Source organism: Pygoscelis adeliae, unplaced genomic scaffold, assembly GCF_000699105.1.
Source record: "Pygoscelis adeliae isolate BGI_AS28 unplaced genomic scaffold, ASM69910v1 Scaffold545, whole genome shotgun sequence".
Lineage (NCBI taxonomy): Eukaryota > Metazoa > Chordata > Aves > Sphenisciformes > Spheniscidae > Pygoscelis > Pygoscelis adeliae.
Genome location: NW_008824746.1, coordinates 269,933 through 295,193, shown reverse-complemented (window position 1 = coordinate 295,193; position 25,261 = coordinate 269,933). Strand labels below are relative to the sequence as shown.

At 35.4% G+C, this 25,261-nt stretch overlaps 1 protein-coding gene across 1 annotated transcript in view; it reads left to right on the top strand.

Annotated features, from left to right (window-relative positions):
* The window catches only part of WDR72 (WD repeat domain 72), a 115,554-nt gene that overhangs the window by 56,174 nt on the left and 34,119 nt on the right, over nucleotides 1-25,261 (top strand). The window contains exons 14-17 of the mRNA XM_009323406.1: nucleotides 1,780-2,600; nucleotides 7,555-7,646; nucleotides 10,577-10,659; nucleotides 17,102-17,213. Coding sequence (XP_009321681.1) covers nucleotides 1,780-2,600; nucleotides 7,555-7,646; nucleotides 10,577-10,659; nucleotides 17,102-17,213 — 1,108 coding nt within the window. The remainder of the gene's footprint in view (nucleotides 1-1,779; nucleotides 2,601-7,554; nucleotides 7,647-10,576; nucleotides 10,660-17,101; nucleotides 17,214-25,261) is intronic.

The window sequence follows — 25,261 nt, the reverse complement described above, 5'->3', positions numbered from 1 at the left end:
GAATGTGAAATGTTTTTCTTCTGAATTTGCAGATGTGTAAGGCAGGAAATCGACTCTTGTAAGTGGATCTTGATTGGAATATGGGATCCGAGGTAACTTGCTGTGTTTCCTCTCCTTAAAGACTCTCAGAAATTAGCTGGCGCAGAAGGCCAAGACAGAGCATCTCTCCTGAAGTACTCATGGGAAACTGGGAGTGGGGGAAAAGCAAGTATGGAATGTTTTCCGTGTATAGAAATAGCCCGAGGGCTACAGGACAGACTTTGGAATTTGCCCCTCTTGACTTGTTCATCCTTAGGATCTTATTCCTGCCTGCATGTGTCCTCCACTCACGTGGCTTTATATTTTGCTTCATTCTTGTGTTTATTCGTGCTCTTTCCTTCTTTCCACAGGTTCTGCTTAGAAAGTATCTAATCAATAGAGTTTATGTCCTAATAGAGAAGAGACTTATCTTAGTTTATCTTCTCAAATACTGTATTCTTTCTGTATGCTTAGACTACATTCTCTCCAAGGTTCTAATGTCCAGCACAGATTGTTTTTGATGGGCATTTGTGTGGGTAAGTTCTCCTGTGATATCTGTATAAGGAGCTGATTTTTAATGTGGCCAAAGACATCCCCTCCTCAGGAGTTTGTCACAGCATAGTATCTGCCCTATGCCAAGGACACTGGCAAAATAAAAATTAATTCTAATTCTAAAAGATGTAAAGCTTTGTTCTTAATGATGGTTTATCATTTAAATAATGAAACTACAAGAATAAAACTGAGTTAAAAAACCCCTTTTTTGAAGATGATTTTGAACATTTCCTCATGTTGTTCAGCTGACACTATATTACAGTTCGTCATCATTAGGTTACTGTTATCATAGTTTAATATGTCAGTGTAAAATTGTGAGTAACTGCAGCTGTTCTCAAATCTTCATTTCTGCTAGATTTTAGGAGGATTCGTAAACTATTTTTTGGTATTTATTAACAGCAGTTATCAGATGTGTATTTATACCAGCACAATTATCACGCTAATATGTGGAACTGAAATGATGCTCTGTAAATCTGTTGCTGTGAATGGCCTTTAAAGTTGGTGAAAAAGCATGGAGAATTTTAGAAAGATCCAGGTTGGAAATAGGGTGGCACAAGGTGAAGTCAGATGTTCACAAACATTGTAGTAGCTCTGTAGCCTCTTTCTCTCAATTATTTTCATCTACGGTAATTAAATTTGTAACTGGAGATCTAATTATGTAAGTTCTTTATTGTTGCTGATAAAGTATGTGTGACAACTCAGAATTAAGTAACTTTAAGATAGTTTTGCATGTTTTGAAATGGCAAAAGGCATAGTCTTTATCTCAGACATATTTCAAATTGCCACAAGGCATACAGATTCTCAAGGTTTCCAAGAATTTTGCAGCATCGTAGGATTTGTTTCCCTGGCTTTATTTTTGAAAAAAACTGTATTCTTTAAAACTTTCTTAAAAGCCTTTCAGCTTGAAATGAGACCTAGCAGAAGAAATACCAGCCTAGAGTTTTGGCAAAGATGTATGCAATCTACAGCATGGCTGTGTAATTGAAGATGTTAGGCAGCCTGTATTATAGTATTTACATGCATATGTCTCTGTGTATCTTAAGCTATTTAGAAGAAAATCTTTTTTCCTTAGTAAGAAGTAAATATAATTAAGTTGAACTTAATGGAGTTAATAGATTTGGTCTATTCCATATGCAATTCTATGCTGATATCTTAAAAATTACAAAATACTGTGGATTTGTGTTTGGAAACTTAATATTTTTCTTTCAGTTAACTGATACCAGCCGCATCCAACAGCCCTTTACTATTTTACCAGTTAAGACAAAATGGAACAATGCAAACTTTCATATTCTCTTGTTTGATCTGGAAAAACTTGAGGAACTTCTGCTGTCATCTCAACTCAATGGATTAAAGTCATCAAATTCATTTCACATCTATGACACTTTAGAAAGAGCCAAAAGTACTACTGAGAAAAGGCCACTGACATTAAAAAGAAATAAAACTGCTGGCTTCATATCTCCAGTGGATGAGCAAGTAGATACTGTTTGTTCAAACCAGGTCTGTAGGGATAACAATGCAGCTAGGCCTTTGGAAGAAAGTGGTGGCATGAAAAGACAGAAAAAAATGAAGAGTTCAAGAAAGATTAGAACGCAGCCATCAGGAAACATTGATGTGAACATCACCACTGACACAGTTAAACTGCTTTTGTCGTGTCTCTTACCATGGGGTGTAGATAAAGAAATAGACAATCTTTGTGTTAGACACTTAGATATCTTGAAGCTTCAGTGTCCTGTTTCTTTCGGACTTGTGTCAAATGAAAACCACCTGTCACTAATGTTGCCAGGATGGAAATGTACTGATTGTGGTGTGCTAGAAGAACGTGCAGTAATCAACTTGTTTTCAAAAAGAGTGCTTGATTTATCAAATAAGTACCTCGCTGCAACTGAAGGACAGACTGGAAAAAAGGATGGACCCGAGAATAATGTTTATGGAACAAAGGGATTGGAAACAGTATTCTTCTTATTTAGCAGAATGGCTTTAATCAACAGGATAATTAACATACCTTCAGCAGTTACAGGTGAAATTGAAAGGTAAGAACCTTTTTATTATGAGCCTTTTCTTCCTTTATAATGGTTTAAAAGTAAAAAATATGAAACAAACACTTTTCTTAGATATGGACTTTTGCAATAGAGTTTACATTCTTTCTCGAGTTTTTTTTTATAGGACGTTCTTTGAACAACAGGAGATTGGGATAAAGTTAAGTATCTTTACATTTTTCTATTTAGCAGATAGGAAAACTGATGCAAGAGATTTTTTTTTTTCAACAGAACAAGAACTTGAATTATCCAGCTTCACACCCTGTTTTTCCAGAGATCGCTCGTTTTCTCGCAGTTTAAACTAAGTAGAATAATGAGGTCTCTTCAGGCACATTTTGAGATGTGCATTGCCACATTTGTGCTGTTTTAACTTCCACTCTTTGTAAGCAATATACTTCCTTCACCGTGAAACCCTTGGCTCCACAGATAAATAAAACATGAGAGACAAGAACAGTCTGTCCTAGTTACGCTATCTAAAGTACAGCCCCCCCAGTAATAATGGCAGCTACTGGTAATGAATGCCTCATCAGCCCTTATGTTGTGAGAACCATCCCAAATAACATTTATGTTACTCAAAACAAATTTATTGACTAAATGCTTTTTCAGCATTAAAGGAAAAATAGCATGCTTGACATTATTTGACCAAGCCAAATGGAGCATATTAATCAGGCAATGGATATTGTCCACAGACTTTTTTTGTTCAGCAAACCTAAGTTGGTCTGTATTTAGCATTTTAGGGACAATTAACTTTAGTGTTGGTGATGCTATGGCCCAGAGGCAAGAAGGGGGACAGAAATTATTGATCCTGACGCTGCAAATATCTGTACATCTTCCACAAAGCTCTAGGCATTCAGCATATCTCAAGAGATATGCACCATCCCACAGGACAAACGCACGTTTCTCAGTTACTCCTACTGCTAATCACATTGCCTACTGGTCCATATTCGACACAAGTTCTTACATGAAAGGTTGTTTCCAGGATTCCAGCTTGAACATGGATTACTTTCCATGCAAGAAAGGACTTTATGCTTGCATTGTGTCTTATAGTACTCTGTTGGAAAGACATCGTGTAATTGAAGTTAGTCATCATATCAGAATCAAACATTTTTCCCAGACATACACATTCTGGCTTTGGAACATATCTCCCATAAAACTATAAGTATTAAAGTTGTTGCAAGAAAAAATGCACTATTTTTTTGGTGAAAGCTGTACTATATAATTTAAAGTTTTCTCCAAGAAATGTAAAGCCATAAAACTTGGCATCTCTTGTAGAAATAGGTGAATTTTTGTACAAAACAGAGGAAGAAACGTGGCCATAAACTTTGGTTACAAAAAAGTTATGAATTTTATTCAAAGACTCTGAAATGTTTTATTTGGTATATTGACATGGTTTGGTTTGGATTACCTCTTTTTCCAGAGCTGAACAGTATACCTATTTATAGCTGTCTTGTACCTAAGTTTTAGTTTGGTGCCATTTGTGATGCTTTAACATGGGCTGTTGCCTCCTAATGGCCTCATCTGGATAAGAGCACTTGGATATTTTTTTGGGGGTGGGGTGGGTGTTTTTGGGGTGTTTTGGGGGCGCTTTTTTGTTGTGGTTTTTTTTTTTCCTGAGCTCCATATTCTCATCTTGAGTTTCTAAGCAGCAACTGCAAGTGCTATGGGTCTGTACAGAGACAACACACAATTCTGCATGCTTGCCTGCTTTTGAGGCTGTATCTTCTTTGTTCTTCATCTCTTACACATTCACAAAATAAACAGAAAAGTAGCCACAATTTTTCTGTGTTACTGAAGGATAAAGTGTTCTTTCTTAGGGAACTTGATCAGAACTAGACTGTATCTGCTGCATTTTTGTCAACACAGACCTCAGAGGTTTTAGTCACCTGGACATATTCCTCTTTGCTGCTGGTGACAGGAAATTTTTTCTTATCATGGCTTTGTACCATAATAGCACAGTTTAACTTTTCCCCTACCTTCCAAGAACTGCTTCGGAACTTTAGACGTGTCAGTCATAATTCACTTTTTTTTTCCTCAATAAATAAAGATAAGAACAGTTGAGATATGTAAAGGATTTTGTACTGTTTCCTAACCTCTGTAAAACTGCAAATGATGTACCACTGCAGTCAAGAACCATCATTTTCACATAGAATCAAAGCTGTGTGGGTAGAACCAACAAAACAATGTTACTGTGTCAGCACTAGTGGGAGAAGTGGATTAGAATTAAAAAAAAAAAAAAAAATTATTCCATACATGATGTACTTCCACGTGATAACGTTATCTTTGTGTCTGAGTATTAAAGGCATAGTTTTGCTATCTGAAATTGCTATCTCAATGTAGCTATACTTTCTGTATTGCCTCAAAACCAGTTACGTGTATGCAAAGTTATCTCCCTCTCTCCACCTAGGGAAAAAGCCCCTTTCCTGTGAAGTTCCCTGTCCCTCTTCCCTCCTCCCCCCTCCCCAGTAATAAGCATAGCATGAATATGACTTGGCCTATTTGCCATGATCTTAGGATTCAGCCTTCATTTCACATCTTCCTCTTGCAAATAATTGGGGTCTGAATGAACTATGGTAATCTGTGTTTGTTCATTCATTAAATCTTGTTATATGATTTATCCTTATTCATCATTCACTCTGTATTCAGGGTTGGAATGAGTTTTCTTTGTTATGATGAGCTGTTAAAATAATGTACTTTTGCCTTTCAAACTTTGTAAGTTTGAAAGAAACCAAGCAAATGCTATTTTGTCCAGTTTGCCTTCTAAAAGTACAATATGTAGCCACACCTGTTTGGGCAGTTGGTTTAGCTAAAACTACAGCGTGCACAAGGAAAAAACTACGTATTGAATTCTAATTCACCACAGCATTTGCAGAAGGAGTTAGCAGGACGGCTTTCACAGCTTAAGGGTCCTGGTCTCCAAAGTATTACTGCAGTACAAACAACTCTTACTAATTCAGTTACTAATATGAGAAAGAAAATGCGTTCTGATCTCCTTTCAGTAGCTTATCTATCAGCAAAGCCATGAATGTTTCTCCATCCTGTGAAAGTTTACTTTCTATTAGCACACCAGTACAAACTCCAAAGCTTTTAAACTTTTAAATTAAAAACAGGAGAAAGCATATTTGAACAGATTACCCAGTGACTAGGACACTTGCTTAATGTGTATTCAGCTGATATTCATAGTTCTGCCTACTTTGATGCTGGAGAATGGACTTGTATATTTATTCCTTGCAATGCAGCATAGTGTCTAACTACTGGTTTAGTAATGATTTGGGGGTTCCAGCTTTCTTCTGTTAATGCTGTCCCACTTTGCATATAGCATTGAAATATTCATTGGGCTGTAAGGAGAATTATTTTAGTGTCAGTCAACTATGGCCTTCATCTGGGGAATGCAATAATAAAGTTTAAATCCCTGTTCTTTGGCATATCCAATGATTTTACTGTTACGGGAGAGTGAAAGGAATTTCTTTTTTGTTAAATAAAATACACATATATACATACTTTTAATCTGGAGAGTCAGAACTGGAAAAATGCATTTGGTCAATTCATAGACTATTGGGTGTTCTTGGGTGAGTCTGGTATTCTCATTTTGAGTAGAAATTCTGTCTTTGTCAGCATGTGTATATATGTTTCTGCTTAAACCATGGGTTTGACAGATCATCATTCCCCTATGAAAAACATTTGGTTGACAAACTCTTGACTAGTTGCTATCATAAGTTTTCAGCTCGTGTTTTACATCAGTAAGTTTCAGGTTATAGTATTTCTGTGAACTATTAGCTATTTGATTGGATAAATGAAATTTATGGAATCTGAAAATAGTGAACAGTGAATGACATGTTTTAAGTACACATTGTTAGACCAGTACTAATCCGTTTGGTTTAAAAAAAAAAAAAAATCAGTATTTTTAACATAATTTGAACATTTCACAAAAAAAATTTCATAACCCAAAAAAGAATAAAGTATTAAAAACATGGTTTTGGAAAAACTTGGACCTGAATCTGTAAGCTGTTGTTCATAAACGTGTTTGCATATCTGTTGGTTTTCTGCAACTTGACCCAGCCTGTGAAAATAAAGGAACCTGCAGTAAAATGTGTCAGACTATAAAAGTGGGACAGAAACAGGAAGAAGCTAGTAAGAAAAGCTCTTCAAAGAATTTGTTTGCTTCTACCTTTTGAGATTTGTATCTGTAACTTAAGGCTCTCAAGCTGAAAGCTTTCAGAGGTGTTTAGTATTGCAAAGCTTTTGAAATATGACTTACTGTTGATTGTAGTGAATATGAAAGGTGAAATATATTATTTTTGAATGGCACCCAAATATAGTTTGTGCAGGGTCACTATAGCAATGTATTTAAAAGAAATAGTTTAAAATAGTGCAAGGGTTTGGAGAGGTTTTTCACTTCTTTCCCCTCCATCCACATCCTTTGTCTTCAAGGGTTAGGTTGCTGAGTTAGTGACAAAGTACTGAAGAGCAGTAGATGTACACACTAGTCTCCTGAATTGTAGCCATCTACTGAAATCCCAAGTATTGCAATAATATTCTAAATTATTTAACACTGAGAAATATGGAAACCTATAAAGTAAAGCTGCTAATTTCCCTTGAACTTTTTTCCTATGTAATAGAAAAAACCAGCACAAGTCCTTTGTGAAAATGGTATTTTGATTCAATTCTTCAGATATGACTTTGTTTCTTTAATACAACATAAAAGTTAACTATAATAAGTTTTGAGCCAAATATAAAGTTCCTGCATATGGATGGTACTTTTCCATATTTGTGTGCATGTGAATGTTTCAATACCAAGTTGCGGGCAAAAGAATGCAAGTGATTTTTGAGGAGAAACTGAATTGTGGTTGATAGTAATTGATAGCAGAGTACCTACCTTAAAACCTACCTTAAGACATAAGATTTTTGTAAGTAGGTTCAGGTTTTGTTTAATAATTTCATATTCTTTTAGTCCACAGAAATCAGAATCTGTATATGACAAATGGCGAAATACAGAAGCAGTAACACCTTCATTCCCGGGTTTTTGTGGAGAGTTACCAAGCAGTAAGTGTATGGAGGATTAGCAATATTAGCTTTTAAGTGGGGTTTTTTTTGCATGCTTTTAGTTGCTAAAATACATCATTTAATTTCAATAATGAAAAAAAATATTTATATTCTTTAGCTTCAAGCAGGTCCAGTTTGCAAATACAGAAATGGGATGACTCTGTTTTCTTCTGTGAATATCACAAAAGCATGTAAAGAAAATGTTGACTTTTAAGTAATACTGGAATCAAGGATATTTTTTCTGTGATGGCAAAACATTCAGCTGAGTTTTTAAGACATTTTCTAGCAATCTGAAAAGCAGAAATGTAATAAGACAAACACTGTCGTCTCCCCTTCCCCCATCTCCCTCATCACCATTACATGCCCAATAATATATACAGCCCTTCAAGCAAACTGTTGCCTTAGTAATGCAAGTCATCTTGACTGTTCAATAATGCCCTTAGACTTTTGGCTTAGGGTGGAACAAAGTAATCTCTTCATGTTAATGTCCCACAGGCAGTTGTTTGCCAATCTCAGCTTTGCAAGCCAGTCTAAGTTTATTTTTACAGTATGCAACTAACCAAAGAATGTTTAAATAAAAACCTGAACAGAATATGGATATTTGTTGGTCTACATTACTGAACAAATATAGTGTTCCTGTTATAGACTAAGTCCTGTCTAGACTGATAACACAATATTCTTTGAGGTCAAATCTTGACCCTCTGTTATGTAAATAAGTCTTAATATCCCCATCTAAAGTAAGTTTTTAGAGTGTTTCCTCCTCTGACTCTTATATGTGCCATAACTGTAGAATTCGTGATGACAGCGGAAATGCCTGTTGGAAGAAAGATGGAACATAATATCAAGTGACAATAGTAAATAAGTAGATGAAAGGAATGGAAACTGTGTAGAGATGACTGAAATATTCATGGACATAAAAGTAGTTTTACTGAGTGACCTAAAACTTCTAAGGTAATCTAACTCATATCCCATATCTCTTAGTTCACACATTTGTTTGGATTTGCAAATTAAAATCTTATCTGAGACTTGCAGATCTCGCAGACATTTTAGGAATGACCCGTTCTTTAGCATCAAGGACACGCTGGACAGCAGAATGGGCAATGTTAAATCTTGATTCTGCTGACGTTTCTGGACTTTCTGTATACATTTACAAGTGTGCAAAGAGATGGGAAAAAAAAACAAATTAAAAAAAGAGTCTCTGTCTTTAATGTGTTTAAAGACTCTCTCTAACAGGAGTCTTTTTGCATACATGGACATGAAACTGAAGTACTGCAACAGAGGACAAGGCTAGATGATAGGTTCCATATTGGCTGTACTATTCTTGATCAGTGGAGACACTTGCTGAAAGACTGTTTTGTTTAGATCAGAGTAGCCTCAGGTTAGCTCTTGAGTCAGTAAGAACTGTAACTGCTATTAATTCAAATCAGCACTGCTTGAGTCTTTCCTCCCATCCAAGATTTTGGAAAGCTGGTTCTATCCCACGGGATTTCCCCACCGGGGGAACTCAACTGCAAACTCAGTAGGTTGGTACTAAAGAAATTAGCAAAGCTTCCAAAATGGCAGAAAAAAGAAAAAAGAAAAATTCATTCTGATATATAAAGAAACCACATAAAATTCAAATTAAAATGTGAGGAGGAGAGGTTTACCTTTGCATAATCAGTTCTGCCTCTCTTGTTTTGTCATCCCTTTTTATGTTTTCATATTAGCCTTTACGTTTTGTATTATGGTACATGCCATGTCAGCTATCAGAGATAGAGGATAAAATATTTGCTCTTACCCTGTCTTTCTGTAAAATGATATGAAATGCTCTAGTTTTCTTTTTCCCTTTTCTTCTTCTTTTTTTGATCATACCTGCATGTATGTTTCTACATATGTTTATATATTATATTAGGTATTGACATAGTTACATTTATATGGTCATTTACTGAATAGCATGCTGCTCCCATTCAGACTACACTAGTGTACCCTGTTCACTTTGCAGTATGCAGGTACTTGATTTTTTCAAACTTCAGTCTATGCTGCAGGAATCCAACACTTAAGCGAATGACTATCTATTGTGTGATCAGGATACTTGTGAACTTTGGTGTTACTGAAATTCTTATAGTTGCTACTTACAATTCAGTTTCTTCTTCTCAAGACACTATATGGTACTGGCAATCAGAGATTCTTGTGTGGATTCAAAGGATCATACAACCAATTTACCCAACTTACATGTCTGGCAACAAGCATTGTAGTAAAGTACTGAGATGTCACATTTGTCTATTGACGTCCAAATGAGGAAGAAGTGGACTAAACCAGCACAGCTGCTGGTTCAAACTGTGCCTTGCTTTGAAAATAATCTGAAAAATCAGGATGGGTAGTAAGAAAACTCACATTTATGCAAATCCATAAATGCAATATCTGTCTTAACTGCAAGCATAACTGGTGAGCCACTGGCTATGTGACATCTTGACCACACGCCAGTATTGTTGCCCTGTAGCAGAAAAGTAAATCAGGTGGAACTGTAACTATACAAAATGTTATTGAATGTATTTTTGCATAGAATGTACTGCTGTTTCAAGGGTAAAGAAACACATATTCAAGTAGCTTTAGAATTTACATAGTAAAATCCATAGTTAAGTAGTCCAAATCAGAAAGTATTCTCAATATCTTTAGAAAATTATGATGAAAACATACTCTGTGGGATATCAGACCTCTGTTCAAAAAAAAAAAGACTGATCTGATTTAGGATAAGAATAAATGTTCAAACAAAATATTGTCTGAAGACTTTTTGCTTATTGCATCAGATAAAAGCATATTCTAAGAAATTATGCTTTTTCAGATCTTTTCAGGTATGTTGCTGAAGTGGAAAATTTAAAAATGTTAAATATCTTTCTGTTTGAGTGTTCTATATATATTTTCAGTTCATAAATTATGTATGTGTTTTTCAGGTAAAAGTAGATATCATTCCCCGGACTTTGGGAGTGTTTCATTGCTGAAACTCATTTGTTGTTGGAGTGACCAATCTATAAAGGTAGGAAGTAGCCTGTGTCAGTTGTTGCAATGTAATCCTTAATAACACTGGCTGTAACGTAGCATTTGGAATCTGTAATGTGACATAATAGTTATGGATTTACGGTGGAATTATTACATAAATTATGCCATTTGGATCTATGGAAAGTAGATTTCAGTATGAAGTATGCTACTCATGAAACTATTTTGCCTTAAATTACATGTTTGGATATGGGAAAGTAACTGTCCTACTAGTCCTTAATCTAGGTGATCTTGTTCATAGCATATGTTTAAAAGAGGAGTCGCCTGTTCTCTAACAACCAGATGTAACCCTACATTGTAAATGCCATTTTATGCTCCAGGAAAATAAAGGCCAAAATAAGGGCAGTGTCATATACCAATGTATTATTATAGAAGAAATAGAAAATGCCCTCTTAAATGGATAAATAATTAATCCCAAGTCTTTATTAGTTCCTTATTAGAACACTCTTCATGAATGACTTAGAAAAGTAAGTTACAGGTTCCCAGGTGAGATGAAGCTCATGCCTATTGTTAGTGAAGAATCTGATGTCTTGAGAGATAAATTACTGTTTCTTGAGAGGTGACAGGTACCTGTGAAATAGTCTGAACAGTGAAATCTAGAGACCATTTTTCATTCTGGAAATATGCATTTAAATACAGTTGTATTGTTGCTTGAGTCAGTTAATGTTCAGGAGTACGAAACTCAAGACCACAAGGGATTTTATTCCAGAAAAGGGAAATAGTACCTGTTACAAGTTTATTTTATGATGTTACTTTTAAAATTGAACGCAACTCTGTGCTGCATTTCAAGTGCAAAGAATATTTTCCAGAGCTGAGGTGTGCAGGGGTACGGCAGTGATAGTCCCCTGTTCTATTAGACAGACAGTAATGGTTTCTGCAAATATTCACATTCAATTGAATTCAGCACTTTATCTTGAGCTTATCAGTTTTTTATTATATCACCACTGTCTGCACATCTTCCATATTGTTTCAGCATTCTTCTTCCTTCACAAACTGTCCTGCTTTCTCTTACAATAAGATTTTTTTCCTTTTTGAATCCTTTTAATAAAAAAATCTAATACAAGACCTCAGTTTCAATAGCTGCAGTTGTCACATGAAATCCATATAATCTCTTGTTGACCTGGTCAGCCACTGAAACTCTTTACAGAGTAGAGTTGTATAGCCATGAAACTAGTATTTGTAGCATAGCTGATTATGTGAGATCTATGTATTTATATTTTCCAATGAATTTAGTGACTGATCGGTTTATACGATGATAATGGTCTTATCTACCACAGAAGGTTAGTGTGCAGGAAGATAAGGCGTGGAATAAGCTGCCTCATGCTTTTTTCATCTGAAAAGACTTTAAATTTAAGACACTGAAATTGTCAAGTACTGCAAATACCATGCTATCAATGCTTCTCAAATTTTAACATTATTCAGACACAGCTTTGTAGTTGCAATAAGCTTTGTTAACCTACTTTGTAGTGCAGATTTTGGGTTGTTTGCAGCCAAACTACCATAAATATTTTAACATTCAAAATAATTTGTGATGTTGGCAATAGGTGTGGGTATTCAGCAACCAATGATTTATAGAAAGCTGTAGTTTTTGTTGATAGTAGGGTGGCTTTGTTAAAGCTTTCTTTATACAAACACAGATTTATGGCCAACTTATTAATCCTGAGCAGCCTGATAAAGCACTCACGTACATTTACTCAGAACATCACTAGTTACCCTGCTTTTAAAAACTTTTTTTGTTGTTCTCTTCGTGGAGGATACTGACTCTCAGACGTGACCCAAAGGACTTGCCATTTATTGATTCTTCATCTCCTTACAGTACTGTAACAGATTCTGTGCAAACAGGGAAACTGAAAAAACCTGCTGCAAATGATTGATCAGGGGTCTGCTGACTTGTTGAAGTTGAAGGGCTGAGGGAGGTCTTTTTCTGTCTTAAATTTTAAAAATGCGTATTTTTAAAAAATATTTTTCTAGGATTTTTTTCCCCAGATGATTTTAAAGGAAAGGTCATCTTCATGCATTTTGCTGTTCTTTCAGATAAAATATAGCTTGTTGTTGCCACACTCCCATCCTGCCCAGAAATTATTTAAGTGTGCTCATCTTTTCAGATAGGTATTAAAAAAAGCTTGCCCTGAAGCATTTAATATGAGGAAACAGTGGTTACATTTCTGCCCTTAATTGTCCTTACTCTATATTTAAAATAGCCTGTTCCTCAGTTATATCTGTAATAGTTATTTGGTTATATTTTAATTTTTTAATAATACTACTATATTATTGTAGCTTTATGGAACCTTTTTGGCTGAAAGGATGAACATTAAAATAAAACTTATAAATGTTACCAGAATAGTCAAACTGTAGTGCAATCAAAATGTTTTGCCTGTTGTTGACTCTAGCAGATATAAGGATATTTTTTCCACCAGAAGGATTTCTTTGATAATTATTTCCTCGCTCTTCCTAGCTCCTTAGTCTTCAAATGATAGATGTTGAAATGCCTTCTCCCTATGCCTTTATTCAGGCATTTCAAGAGAAAGAATATAATAGGAAATAATTTGCTTCCTTTTTTCCTGCTCTAAGATCTTTTCAAATCTCATTCAGTGAAGTTAGTTCTTGTTAGGTTGACTTTCCTGAAGACTGAAGTCCTTTATCTCTTCACAAAATGATTATGGACCAAGTAAGCTTCCTTCTACAATATGTCTTACTCCCTGAGCTGGACAACTGTTTGTAAAAGAGAGTAAATGACCCTGTCTCCATAGCCGCCCTCCTGTTTTCAGTGCTAATCTCAGCAAAGAAATTCAATACTAAACATGGCAGTGAGTTTTGCATGAAGCTTTAATAGGTCTGTAGTTCCACTAACAAAATGTTAAGTGTAGTCTTCACATCTAGTTGTCACGTAACTAAAATCCTTGATCGCAGTGGGCAGTCTGTAATACTCACAGGGTGCCCATCCGTCTGTGGGGCTTCAGCAGTTTGCCTTTCTTATGTACAGCAGTGTCAGGGCTCTGTGGTGTGACGTACCTGTACAGAAATAACGCAGCTTTATCAGATTCATTACTAATGCCTTCACAATCAGTAGGAGTCATACATCTGCTCTTCCTGAGCTACCTGGACATGAGTCCACTCTAACCTTGAAATGGTCCTGTTGTACAGTCCCAAGTAATAAGACCTTGTTAGGACTTGGATGTATTAATTCAGGAGCATCATCAGAAATACAGTTTGTACAGCTTCAGCGTACAACATCTAGGTCCTGATTTGGAAGTCCTCTACTACCATCCTGATGTTGCAGTATTCCTTTTCTGTGCAAAAAAATTTGTGTTCTCTATTATCAGCTAGCTGCTCAGCACAGTCTTCCCTTAGGAAAACGGTTGATGCCATATTTAGATCTCTGACACAGTCATCTGCATGAGGAATGTAGTTGCCTTAGCCTCCCTCTTTCACCAGTGGAAAAAGACAGACACTGTGGAGGGACTGCTGAGATTTTAGGAGAAATGAATCATCTCAGGGCTTTCTCATCTCTTTCTATTGATTCCTGCAGTGCACCTGTATTTTTTTTCACCTGAGTTACTTCGTTTCCATTAATATCTAAAATAAGGTGGGATGAATCTGAGGTATATTACAAAGGACTTTCAAAGAATAAACCACTTCATGTTAAGGCCTTTGCAGAGAGTAGTACTGATAAGCTAGTGCCTTCTTTACTGATGCCCAAGTTTACAGTAATTTCTCTAACAAGCTCTGAATGCATTTGTTTCCACAGCGTTTGACTCTACCTGAAGCCAACTGACTTCAGTATAAGTGTCTAGACAACTCTCCCAACAGTTACTATCCAGAATTAGAGGAAAGCAGACTGGATAATACAAGTCTGATGTTTTGATCTGCATTTTTTTGCTCCCCGATGTGACTGTGTTGAGCAGGCATCTGGGAGGCAGTTTCTGCAAGGCTCAGCCCTGTAGAGGTTATGGCCTGAGCAATAACCAGGAGTGATGTCTATTGACTTCTCTCCTTAGACCCACTCATTATAAAGAGAATAGTAATCCTTGGAAGTACTTGATAAAGTGTAGAAAGGAAAGCCAGTATAACTTGGTATAGATGTAACAGTACAGCTTGCCTCAACTTTTGTTCACTCGTCTTTTTGTTCTCTAGTATTGCTGCTGCAGAGTCAGACAATTACCTTCCACTCCTTAATATCTGTATTTATAGTTGGACATATGCTATTTATACTTTCTCAGGCGTAGAAGTGTAACTTCTGTCATATTTCACAATCCCAACTAAAAAGCAGCTAGTATTTACAACAGTGGTTACAATTACGGGGGAAAAAAAGAACACATATTAGTAGCCAACAAGTTAGCCAATGTATATGTAATCCAGAAGGATGCTAAAGATAAAGTGGAAACTATCAGAGAAAATGAAAGGTGCTCATGTAGATTTGTTTTGTGTTAGAAACAGGCAAAAATCTCCAGGCAAAGCTTCTGGAGATTTTTAAAGTTGGTGATAATGACAGATGAGGTATATGAATTTCTTGGGGATGATGCAGTGAGAGGACAAAACCAAACATGTGAAACCACACTGAGCACTGTGGAAATGCAGGTTCAACAAAGTGATAGACAAGTAGCATGCAGAGACGTACAGGTGCCTCTACAACGTACAGGTGCCATTTGCTGCAGTTTTTTATTTTGTTTTAAGATGTTAGAGGAAATTAATGTTACAAATGCTGCCTGGCTGGCATACACAGCAATGGTACAGGTAATGAATATCTGATCCAGATTAGTGACAGGTTCTTAGCAGATCAGAACACCATGAGAACCACATAATGTGTGCAATTCTTTTGTGTACCTCTGTGGGAAAATATTTGACAAAAAAATTCCTAGGACAATGACAACATGTCTGTTTCCTTCTCTTTCTTAATTATTGTAGATATATTGTCAGAGTCTGCTGTAAAGTCAGGATCTGTAATCCCCAAAGCTCAGGGTTGTACAGATGTGAGGAATTGGAAACTCCCTTTGGTTTCCCCTGTAAAATAAAGTGCTATTATAACAAGACGAAGGTTTGTGCTATGTTAAAACACATAGGGCTGGGTTCACTCGCTGTGAACTTTCACACTGTGGACCTGACTATGGTATACTTGTCTACAATAAAGGATTTTGTCACAAAGGACACCTACAACCTTTGTTCTGCTTAATGATTTGAATTTACAAGGGCAGCTAGAAATGTGGTTGAGGACAGCCCACAAATTCACTGTACTTGATTAGTGAGATGAAGCTCTCTCTTCAGGCAGTTTGAGGGAGCCTGCATATCAACTTCAATTCATATTAAACTTAAATAATTTTTAATAGATTGTTTATAATATAAATATCATATAAACAAAATGTTTATAATATAAACATATTTAGCTTAGAAATTTCATATTCAATTTAAATTCATATTTAAGTTGAGGTGGAGTACGCTGTCCTGGAAAATTTAGATTCTCTCTATCTTTCAGGAATTTTCTTGTACTTGAGAATGAATACCTTCCTGAGGGGGAAAAATTTTATTTCTTTACTGAAGGAAATACCGAATGAAGAGAAGGTATGCATGCTGCCATTCTGCACCATGCTGAAATTTAGACTGAGTAAGGATTGCAGAAGTTTGGGTGTGTTGTGTAAGGTCTTCATGTGCTTTATAAACATCTTAGGTCTTTAACTTTCTCCGTTCTCCTGGGGCTTCTCTGCTAAAGTAAAGAGAAGGAAAGTAATAACTATCATACAGTCTCCACAGGGTGTTGTCTGAACACCCATATGTGGTGCATCAGCTATTGCAAGTGCCATTTATAGGCTGTTCATAATTCCTGCAGATGTTCCTTTTGGATAAGAGGAGTTTGAGGAATGGTATTTCTCTGTTAGACAAAAAATACAGTATTATCATGTTTGAGCTAGAGGAACAGAGGATCACCACTAATAACAAAACATTCTTTAAGCTTTTCAGAGAGAGACTAGACACCAAAAATTCTAAAAAAAGTCAAAATACAAGGTTCTTATTCGGTCTATGATGCATTTTTGCACACATCGTAGAAAAAAAAAATGAAGATATTTCTTATTAGCTGTTATCACCATGTGCTTTACTAATGTATATTGTCATGACCCCTTGAAATCAAGGAGGCAGTAGAAGGCTGATTCTAGTTCTGAGATTAAAGAAAATGAATGTTTAACTATTGGGAAGCAGCCACGATTGACAACTTGCACCATTTTATTACTATCCAGTTAACATTTATTTCTCAAAATGTATGTAGACACACATGATTATCACTGTCTGAAAGATATTGGTAAGTGTTGACTTTCTAATGACACTCACTGGAACACTCTTAAAATTTTGTAGTAGTTATTTAAAATTGTCAAATGCTTAGATAAATAATTGAAGTACTGATATCACCCAATAATAATTTGCATTTATGACAGATTATTGAGGCAATGCAAGCAGTGCTGATGGCAGAAGTTCAAAGGACTATGAATACCTTGAGAATGACGGCAATCTGCAGAGAGCCGTTGGCCATAGTAGAGAATGGAAATGGTAAGTTGCAGACACTGCCAAAGACTGAGGAGAGGGATCTGCAATACATTAAAAATGCTTCTTTGGCATGTAGGTGGAAAACTTATTGGTATATTCTTTTAGAAGAACTCTCTCTAGTACTCAGAACAAGTTAGGAGTATGAGTTCATAATAAATTACTTCTGTGTAAGACAAGCCAAATGACCTATTTCTGACCCTATCACGCTATGAGTTTTCTCATAGGATTGTTAAGGAGTTAAAGGACTTTCACACTCTCTCATCTTTGAACATTAAAGAAGAAAAGGTAAAGTTTGATTATATGATAGTTCTGGTATTGTAAATACATTTGCAAATAAGGGAAGCAGCGTGTTTGAAAAAGAATCAGTAAATCATATTGAAAAGAAGTTTTACAAAGTTATCTTTTCAATGACATCAGAACTTATACAGTACTAAAAATTAATTGCTTAAATTTTATAACTTCATAATGTAATACAGAATATTTTATTTTTCTTTTAGAAATAACCTCCCTGCAAGGAGATATCAAATGCATTTTACAATTAGATCATTTCATTTTACAAGAAGCTTACTCTTTGCAACTTTACAATGGTGCTAACGTTTATGGTGAAAAAGATTGAACCTGAATTTATGTTATGAAGTTATACTAATTTTTTTAGCCCATTAGCTGAGTCTTAAAATTAAGTGACCTAAATTTTAGATCCAATCTTATTAGTGAGCCTTCTCTTGGGAAACTAATTTATAATCTCATTGAGTGTGTGTGTCTGTCATGAAAATTTGTTACCGATCTGCTTGTGTTCCAGGATACTAAAAATGATCAGTGATACTTGCTTCAGGTCACGAAACAAAACGGTGTTTCTATAATTTCGACTGTTGGAATATAGTGAAACTCAAAACACTTTGAATAATTGTCATATATGAGTTTATACTTTGCTTACACTGAAGATTGCTTTGAACCATTTTATTTTTATATGGTTTGGGATAAGATGTATTGTAACTAAAACATCCCCAGCTGTAACGTTCATATACGGATTTGACTTCAAATTTCCTGAATTTTCAGGGTGTATTTCAATGTGGTGTTTTGACATGGGTTACAACAAAAATGGGACTAACTGGAAGTTGCAAATGCAGATATCTGCAAACTCCAGATGTGTTTAGGTCTTTGGGTTTGTTTCAAAACCTTATATACTAGATAAAAAAAAAAAATTCTGTTATGTAAAGAGTGCTGGAATTAATTACAAGACTCTAGTAATCTAGTCAATTGTTTAATTCTATTTAAGTATTAAGGCTCACACAAGTTATGAATTCAGGGGAGTTCCTTCAGCTTTCCACTTTCTGAAAGTGGGATTTGGTTGATTATATGTCTAGTAAAAGATTTTTACCATCATTTTGTTCTTAACCCTATTGTTTGAAAGTTATTCAACAAACAACTACAAAATTGGTTTGCTAGAATGGTCACAGTATTCATATGCATTTATACTGGCTAGGACTTTTTTTTCCCCGTACTTCATGATCTGAACTACATAAATGTAATCCTTGAAAGCAGAGTGGATTTTTTGACATATTGTTCAGCAATTTAATGTATTCTGGAATAGACAGGAAACGTACAGGAAGACTGGGAAAGAGATGTTACACTATGAGTATTTAATATCATATTAGCTTTCTTTTTGTTCTCATTTCCATTCATGTTTTTGCTTGTTGCATTATTTATCACAGTATGTAAATAGCACAAATATTCTTGTTTTCATTTTTATTGTTTTCCAATAGGTGCTGCAGAACTTTATGGGTTTATTCAGAATTGAACAAACTTCTTGTGATTTCTAGTATGTTAGAGTAAAATTATTTGTGGCATGTAATTATATGCAAAAATTATTAAAAACTTATACAGGAGTAAGTCCACAACCAGTGTAATTACTAAGACAAGTAATTATGTCAGGTTTTAGTCATTCATCTGATAGGTATGTTGTCTTACATCTTATTAAATACTCTGTATTTATGGGTTGTACAGTAGCTTCATTCTGTGCAACACCAAGGTAAAGGTTAAATATTGTTAGTCAATTTTAAGTCATAATTCAAGACTGGGATCATGCACTCTGACCCAAAGTAAAAGTATCTGAATCTTGGGTGCCATCATCATTGTATTGTATTGCATTTTTGTTTAATGGGAATTAATAGACTTGATCTAGAGGTGTTTAGCTCAACAAATTTCCACTGAAGTCAATAGAAGTTTTCTTTAAAAAGACAAACAGAACTTCAGGATTTGACCTTCAGTTTTTATTATCTTTAAAGTTTATAGAATATTATATAGTTTTTTTTAAGAAAGCTCCTTACTCCTTAGGAAGCTCCTGCATCCTTACTTCATGGTTAAGGGTGATAGCATTTTGACAGCAGCTTCACTTGCTGAATAACTTGAAATGCCATATTTTTCTTTGTGGTTCCATACAGAATTGTTTGTTAATTGAATAATTAAAAAAAAAAAAACCACAAAACCATAATATATTTTTCTAGAAGCAAAGATAAGGAATTAAAAAAGCTATTAATGTAAAGCATGCCAGAGAAAGGGTTAACTGTGTTATGTCCTAGTTCATTCTTCCATTGTTGCTAAAAGGAAATATAAATGCAAACAGTTGCAATTTCTTTATGATCTTTATGTTAATGTCAGAGATAATAATTTTGGACCTGTTCTGAACTTATTGATAGCAATCTTACCATTGATTTCTGGAAGCTTTGCTTCAGTTCTTCAAAGAAGCTGAGGTTTTCCCTAATTTTCTTTCATAATTTTGAAAAAGTACATTGCACTTTATTTCTTCTTGCCTTTTTCCTAAACACAGATAATCTCAGGTCCATGGTACCATTTAACAGGTTGTCAGTGTGGTATTGTTTTCCACTGCCACGTGAGTCAGAGGCAGCGATTTTAAAATCTTAAGAATCTATTTACCCACTTTTATTTGCATAAACTAAGAGGAACTAAGTTTGGCATTCTTCATTCATTTTTCATCTGTAGTATTTGATGTTATGACATACGTACTTAGTCCATACCCAGCCATGTGCAGAACTTCTTTGATGGGAGGAAAAATGATGGTAAATACCACTGTTCTCATTCAATAGCCCAGTGACTGGATACAAAGAAATTGCATAGTCCCTCCTGTAGTTGGTTTGAACCCATATCTTCCTCAACAGTAATTCATTGTTTATCCTCAAGGCATTCTGCAGCGAGTCATCAGTTTCACTTTTCATGGAAATCTCAAAATATTTGCAAGGGTAAGAGTTAGAGATGGGATTCCCTCACCTCCAGGTGTGTGTTGTGTGCAGGACTGTGATCTCCTTTTAGCTACTTGCACTGAAGCAGTTTCCTATGTGCCATCCTTGGATGCCTGTTTCTTCTAATGCATAGGGAGCCAAAACTATCTTATCTGAAACAGCATACAAGTTCTTCTGGAATTGTGTGCCTCAATTTTTTGTAAAATGTGAAGAACTGGATTTATTTACCTTTTAAGAAAACTGTGAGGATAAATGTGTTTAAGATGTTCATGCTCAGATACTAAATTGAGGAACTGATGTATGTGATATTTTTTGCCAAAAACTGGAAAAGTGAAAGAAAAGCATAAAGTACAGGCTTTATTCCTAAATACAGAATATTATTTTTACTGCCTCTTAGATTTGTGAAAAATTTAAATGTGAAAAATCACACCACTAAGACTAGCTTGCAATAAATTCTGGTTTGCACTTAAAAATTCCTAGTTTAAGAAACTGCTAATGATTCAAGCTTTTAAGTATATTTGAAAGCTATTAGCTATAACCTCATCTTTTGTATGTGGTTTTGGAGCTCTTTAAACTATTCAATTAAATAAATTGGTTCTTGCAGGAAAAAAGCTGCTGCTGATAAATACCAGAGTGAAATTAATGGTGGCAATTGAATTCCATAGGTTACTGTAAAGAATTGTCAAAGACTTATCTAGAATATAACAATATGTTTTGTTAAAATGAGGAATCCATTCAGTAATGGTAAATCAATGAAAGGCGGAATATAACAGCTTCTGTTCACTAGAAAAGTGTGGTGACCTGCAGCAGAGGGTTTCAAACACTTCTATTGTCTGGGTTTCAGAAATCTGTCCAGTTGCAGACAACTTTTTTATGTCAACTTTTAGGAAGTCATTCTGTGAACGTGTCTTTCTGTATAGCAAATGAATCTTTTTGCCTGCCTGCAAAGTCTTAAAGTTTTGTCAAGGAAGTGCAGATAAGGAGAAAGGTTGTTCTGTCTGATATTTTCTTTCATATTGTCATCTTGTTACAGCCTACTGTCTTTTCATGTTAGTCCAAATATACATTCTGACTCTGTATTTAAACAAACAAAAAAGACCCAAAAGACGACCCTGGCTCTGAGCGTTAGTCTATTTGGACCATTGATATGACAAAGATTACACAGGATTTCAATGAAAACTTGTCCTTAGTTGCCTGATTGCTGGGGAAATAACTTTTAGGGATGTAAAACGCATTGATACTCTTATTTACTGTAACCGCATTAATGTAATTTGTATTGTTTGTGTTCTGGTGAAATACTACGTACCCAGGAAACTTGAACAACATCTGAGGAATCCATTTCTGGCTTAATGTTTTACATTCAGATAGACATACATCTGTCCTCGTATCCTTACATTTCCCTTACTGTGTTAGTTTCAAGTTTGGATTTGGGCTCGTGACGTATGTAATGTATTCAATCTTTGAAACTGCTTGCCTTGCTGTGGCTGGGTTCCATATCCAACATGAATTAAGTAATCAAGCAAAACCTGGAAAAAGGTGTCCAGACAAAATGTGCTGGAGTCCTAGAAATGCACATATCCAGAAAATGAAAGCTATCGGTGCAGCTCTTGAGAAGTCTCTCCCCTCTTGTGGATTGACTACTTGTACAATCAGGGATTAAGTCAGTGGGGGTGGGAACTCATGGGAGGATTTCTGATAAACAAAAGGAGAGGAGAATTGGATACAAAGGAACTGGAGGTAAAAAGAAAAAAGTCTAGGGAAAATGGAGAAGAAAAAAATTATAATAGAAGCATGGCAATGTGAACATGTACAAAAGGTTACCAGTTTTCCAACGGAAATCACAACCAGGAAACTGGTTGCTGATTAAAAAAATTCAAGAATAGAATTTGGTCCCATTTCTGTTATGATAAAGGTGGAACTAGGAAAGGAGGACATTTTGACAGTGTGCATGATTTTGGATTGAAAGAAATTGAGAAAAGAGATTATTAAATGCACAAGCAGTTAAGAATCCATATACCCCAGCAGCATGGGTTTTGAAGAGCATAACAGAAAATGCTCCTTTTTTAGCACATTCCAATCACATGAAAGAAAAAAGACAATTCCGTTGTTTGGAAGAAAACCAAAGACAGTAAGAAGCATCTTTCATTGTGACAGATAGCTAAAGGAAAACAAGTGAAGGGTTTGGGTTAGTTTTCATAACCTATTTGTTAAACTCACAAATTTTACTGGTGGTTTTTTTTTTTTTTTAATGCAGATATTTGAAAGAACCTAAGGTGATTTACCCTATGCAGGCTGTTTAAAGATTTTTATTGCTTTAGACGAACCAGTAGTACTTCCTGCTGCTTTCTCAGACTAGTTCCATTTTTCAAGGGTATTGAGATTAAGTATCTTCAGTTTGGCTTATGAAGATCTAGAGTATGTCTCCAGAGCTTATGTTTCCACTGGCCAAAAAGTGTAACAGGACTAACAGATTGCACTTAGTAATGATTAAATTACATTTGCATGAACCCACCCTAAAAGAGCAGCATTTCTACATTATATCAAAATTCTCTTTACAAAATGTAGTGAGAGCTGATCTGGTTAGGTCAAAGTAGAGTCCTGTTTCATAAAAGTTGAAATCCGAATCAGGCCACTGTTGTCATGAGGTAAGCATGGATTTTGGTAAAAATGAGTGAGAATGTTGACATGAAGAAATCTTTACACTTCAGGAATTCTTTTCATATGTGGATCCTCCAAAATGTATAAACTGAAATGTCCTTCTGAGCCTCACAGTATCTGTGATTAAAACATGCAGTATTTCAAATGCAATTGATCAAAACCGTCCCTCTTCCTATGCAGCCTCTCTGTGCTTTGAAGTATTTCCAACCTTTAGTTTTAGTTTTAGAGCAACATCTGAACCAAACACTACGATCGTATTTTCTTGCAGTTGCTACTTTTCAACTGGTTTGACTTTTGGCTTCAGATATCTTCCTGTCTGGCATCGGTCACATTTTTCCAGTTTAACCCTCTTCTCCTGTTGCATGTTACATCTTCCACCTGGATTCTTACAGGCTGTTTTATTCCTTTACATTCCCATCTTCCGCTTCCTCTTTTTCCCGAGAAACAAGAATGTTAAAAATTATCTGCAAAATGAAATTTCCTTTCTCTGTCCACTCTGTTCTTCTTATTAGTGCAACCATTTCAGCCAATAAGGACAGAAAGTTTTTTAGATGGAAATGAAGTTTTGTGCTCTTGGACAAGTTCATGCACATAACAAAATTCATTAAACTATTAGACTTATTTCAGGCTGTTTTAAAAAATTCTCTGGCAGGCCAATTTTGTGTGTGCGTGCATTAGCAATAAGCAGTGTAAGAAATGATTGTATAATCAACATTTCATCACTATTAATGAGAATTAGATTCATCTGTAATCTCATTTTAGTCCGTGAAACAGCAAACCAATGAATCTAGTATTTGTTTGATGAATGGACTTTGAGTGTAAGCTGGTGACAGCAGTTGCTTTCCTCTGTACTGAATATGCATTAAAAATGAGTGTATTATATCCTAGTTTCATATTACAAATATTTCCAGTAAAAGAATACGAATCAATGTTGTATTTTAGCATCTAACCTGCGGTTTAACTATACCACTGTATCATGTCCTATATATCCAATTAAAACTGTATTTTGATCCAGTAGTCTTTAATATTAGTGGTCAAGTACTAAAGGAAGTAAGCTTAAAGACTCGTTCTAGAACTACAGCTTATTTCATTCCATGCGTCATATATTTTACCAGAGAACTCCTTAATGTAGCAGAAATCAGATTTGGTGTGTATTTTTACACAAAATCAAATTGCACAGGCGCCATCTCAGACTCCTCCAAAACATTAGGAAGGATAGGATTCACTGGTCAAGGAGGCAGTAAGGATGACATGTATTCTAAATTCAAATGCACAATATAGTTTGGACAATTTTGTCTTCTATGTGCTTTTTTCAGTGTTTACTGAATGGGAAGCATCTCTAATATACCTTCTGTTTAGATCTTTAAAAGTAATCACTCTTTTTCAGGCTGTTAATACAGACGTAAAATTATCATTGGTTCATTTTTAGTCTCTACTGGTTATTTAGAAGTTCATTTGGTATAGGCAAAGCTGGTTCTGAGTTGGGGCTTCAAAATAACAAGTGAAGGAACTGCAGGTACTCCATGTTTAAAGCAGTGTCCCCAGCTGTTTTGCGGCAAGCCTAGTCTCCTCTGTCTTCTACCGTTTTTTTTAAGAGCCACTCCTTGTCACATCTTGCTTTCTTATTCTGAATGTCTTCTTGCCCATATTGTTGTTCTTTAGTCAAACACAGTGTTCAGGCTTGCTAACAGCATATAATTTGTAATCCTTACAGTTTAGTTGGAACCCTGCTTTTTTATGACTAATTTAGTATACAGAGCCATGGGTCAAATTAGCGTCCCGATGTTCCCTTAGAGCTGGAAAAGATGTAAACATACCATGGAAAATAAGTGTGTAAGTTACAATGTAATGTTTTAATTTCTTGTCTGTCATCCTTTCTTTTCATCAAGCTGTGTCTGTATAACATGAGTCTTAATTTTGTCCAAAAAGGTAGCGAGAACAAAACCTATTGTTTTTCACCCTGGTTAGGTTACGTTTTGAAGTTTGTCCTTTTACTATTTTAACTTAGCAATACTCAAAATCTTTAACTGCTCAGATTCTTTCCTGTCCATTGTCCACATTGTTAAGTAACTCACAGGCCTTAATGGTGTTTCCCTGCTTTGCTCTTTATTTGCCCTTCTTTCACTCACCCAGCTT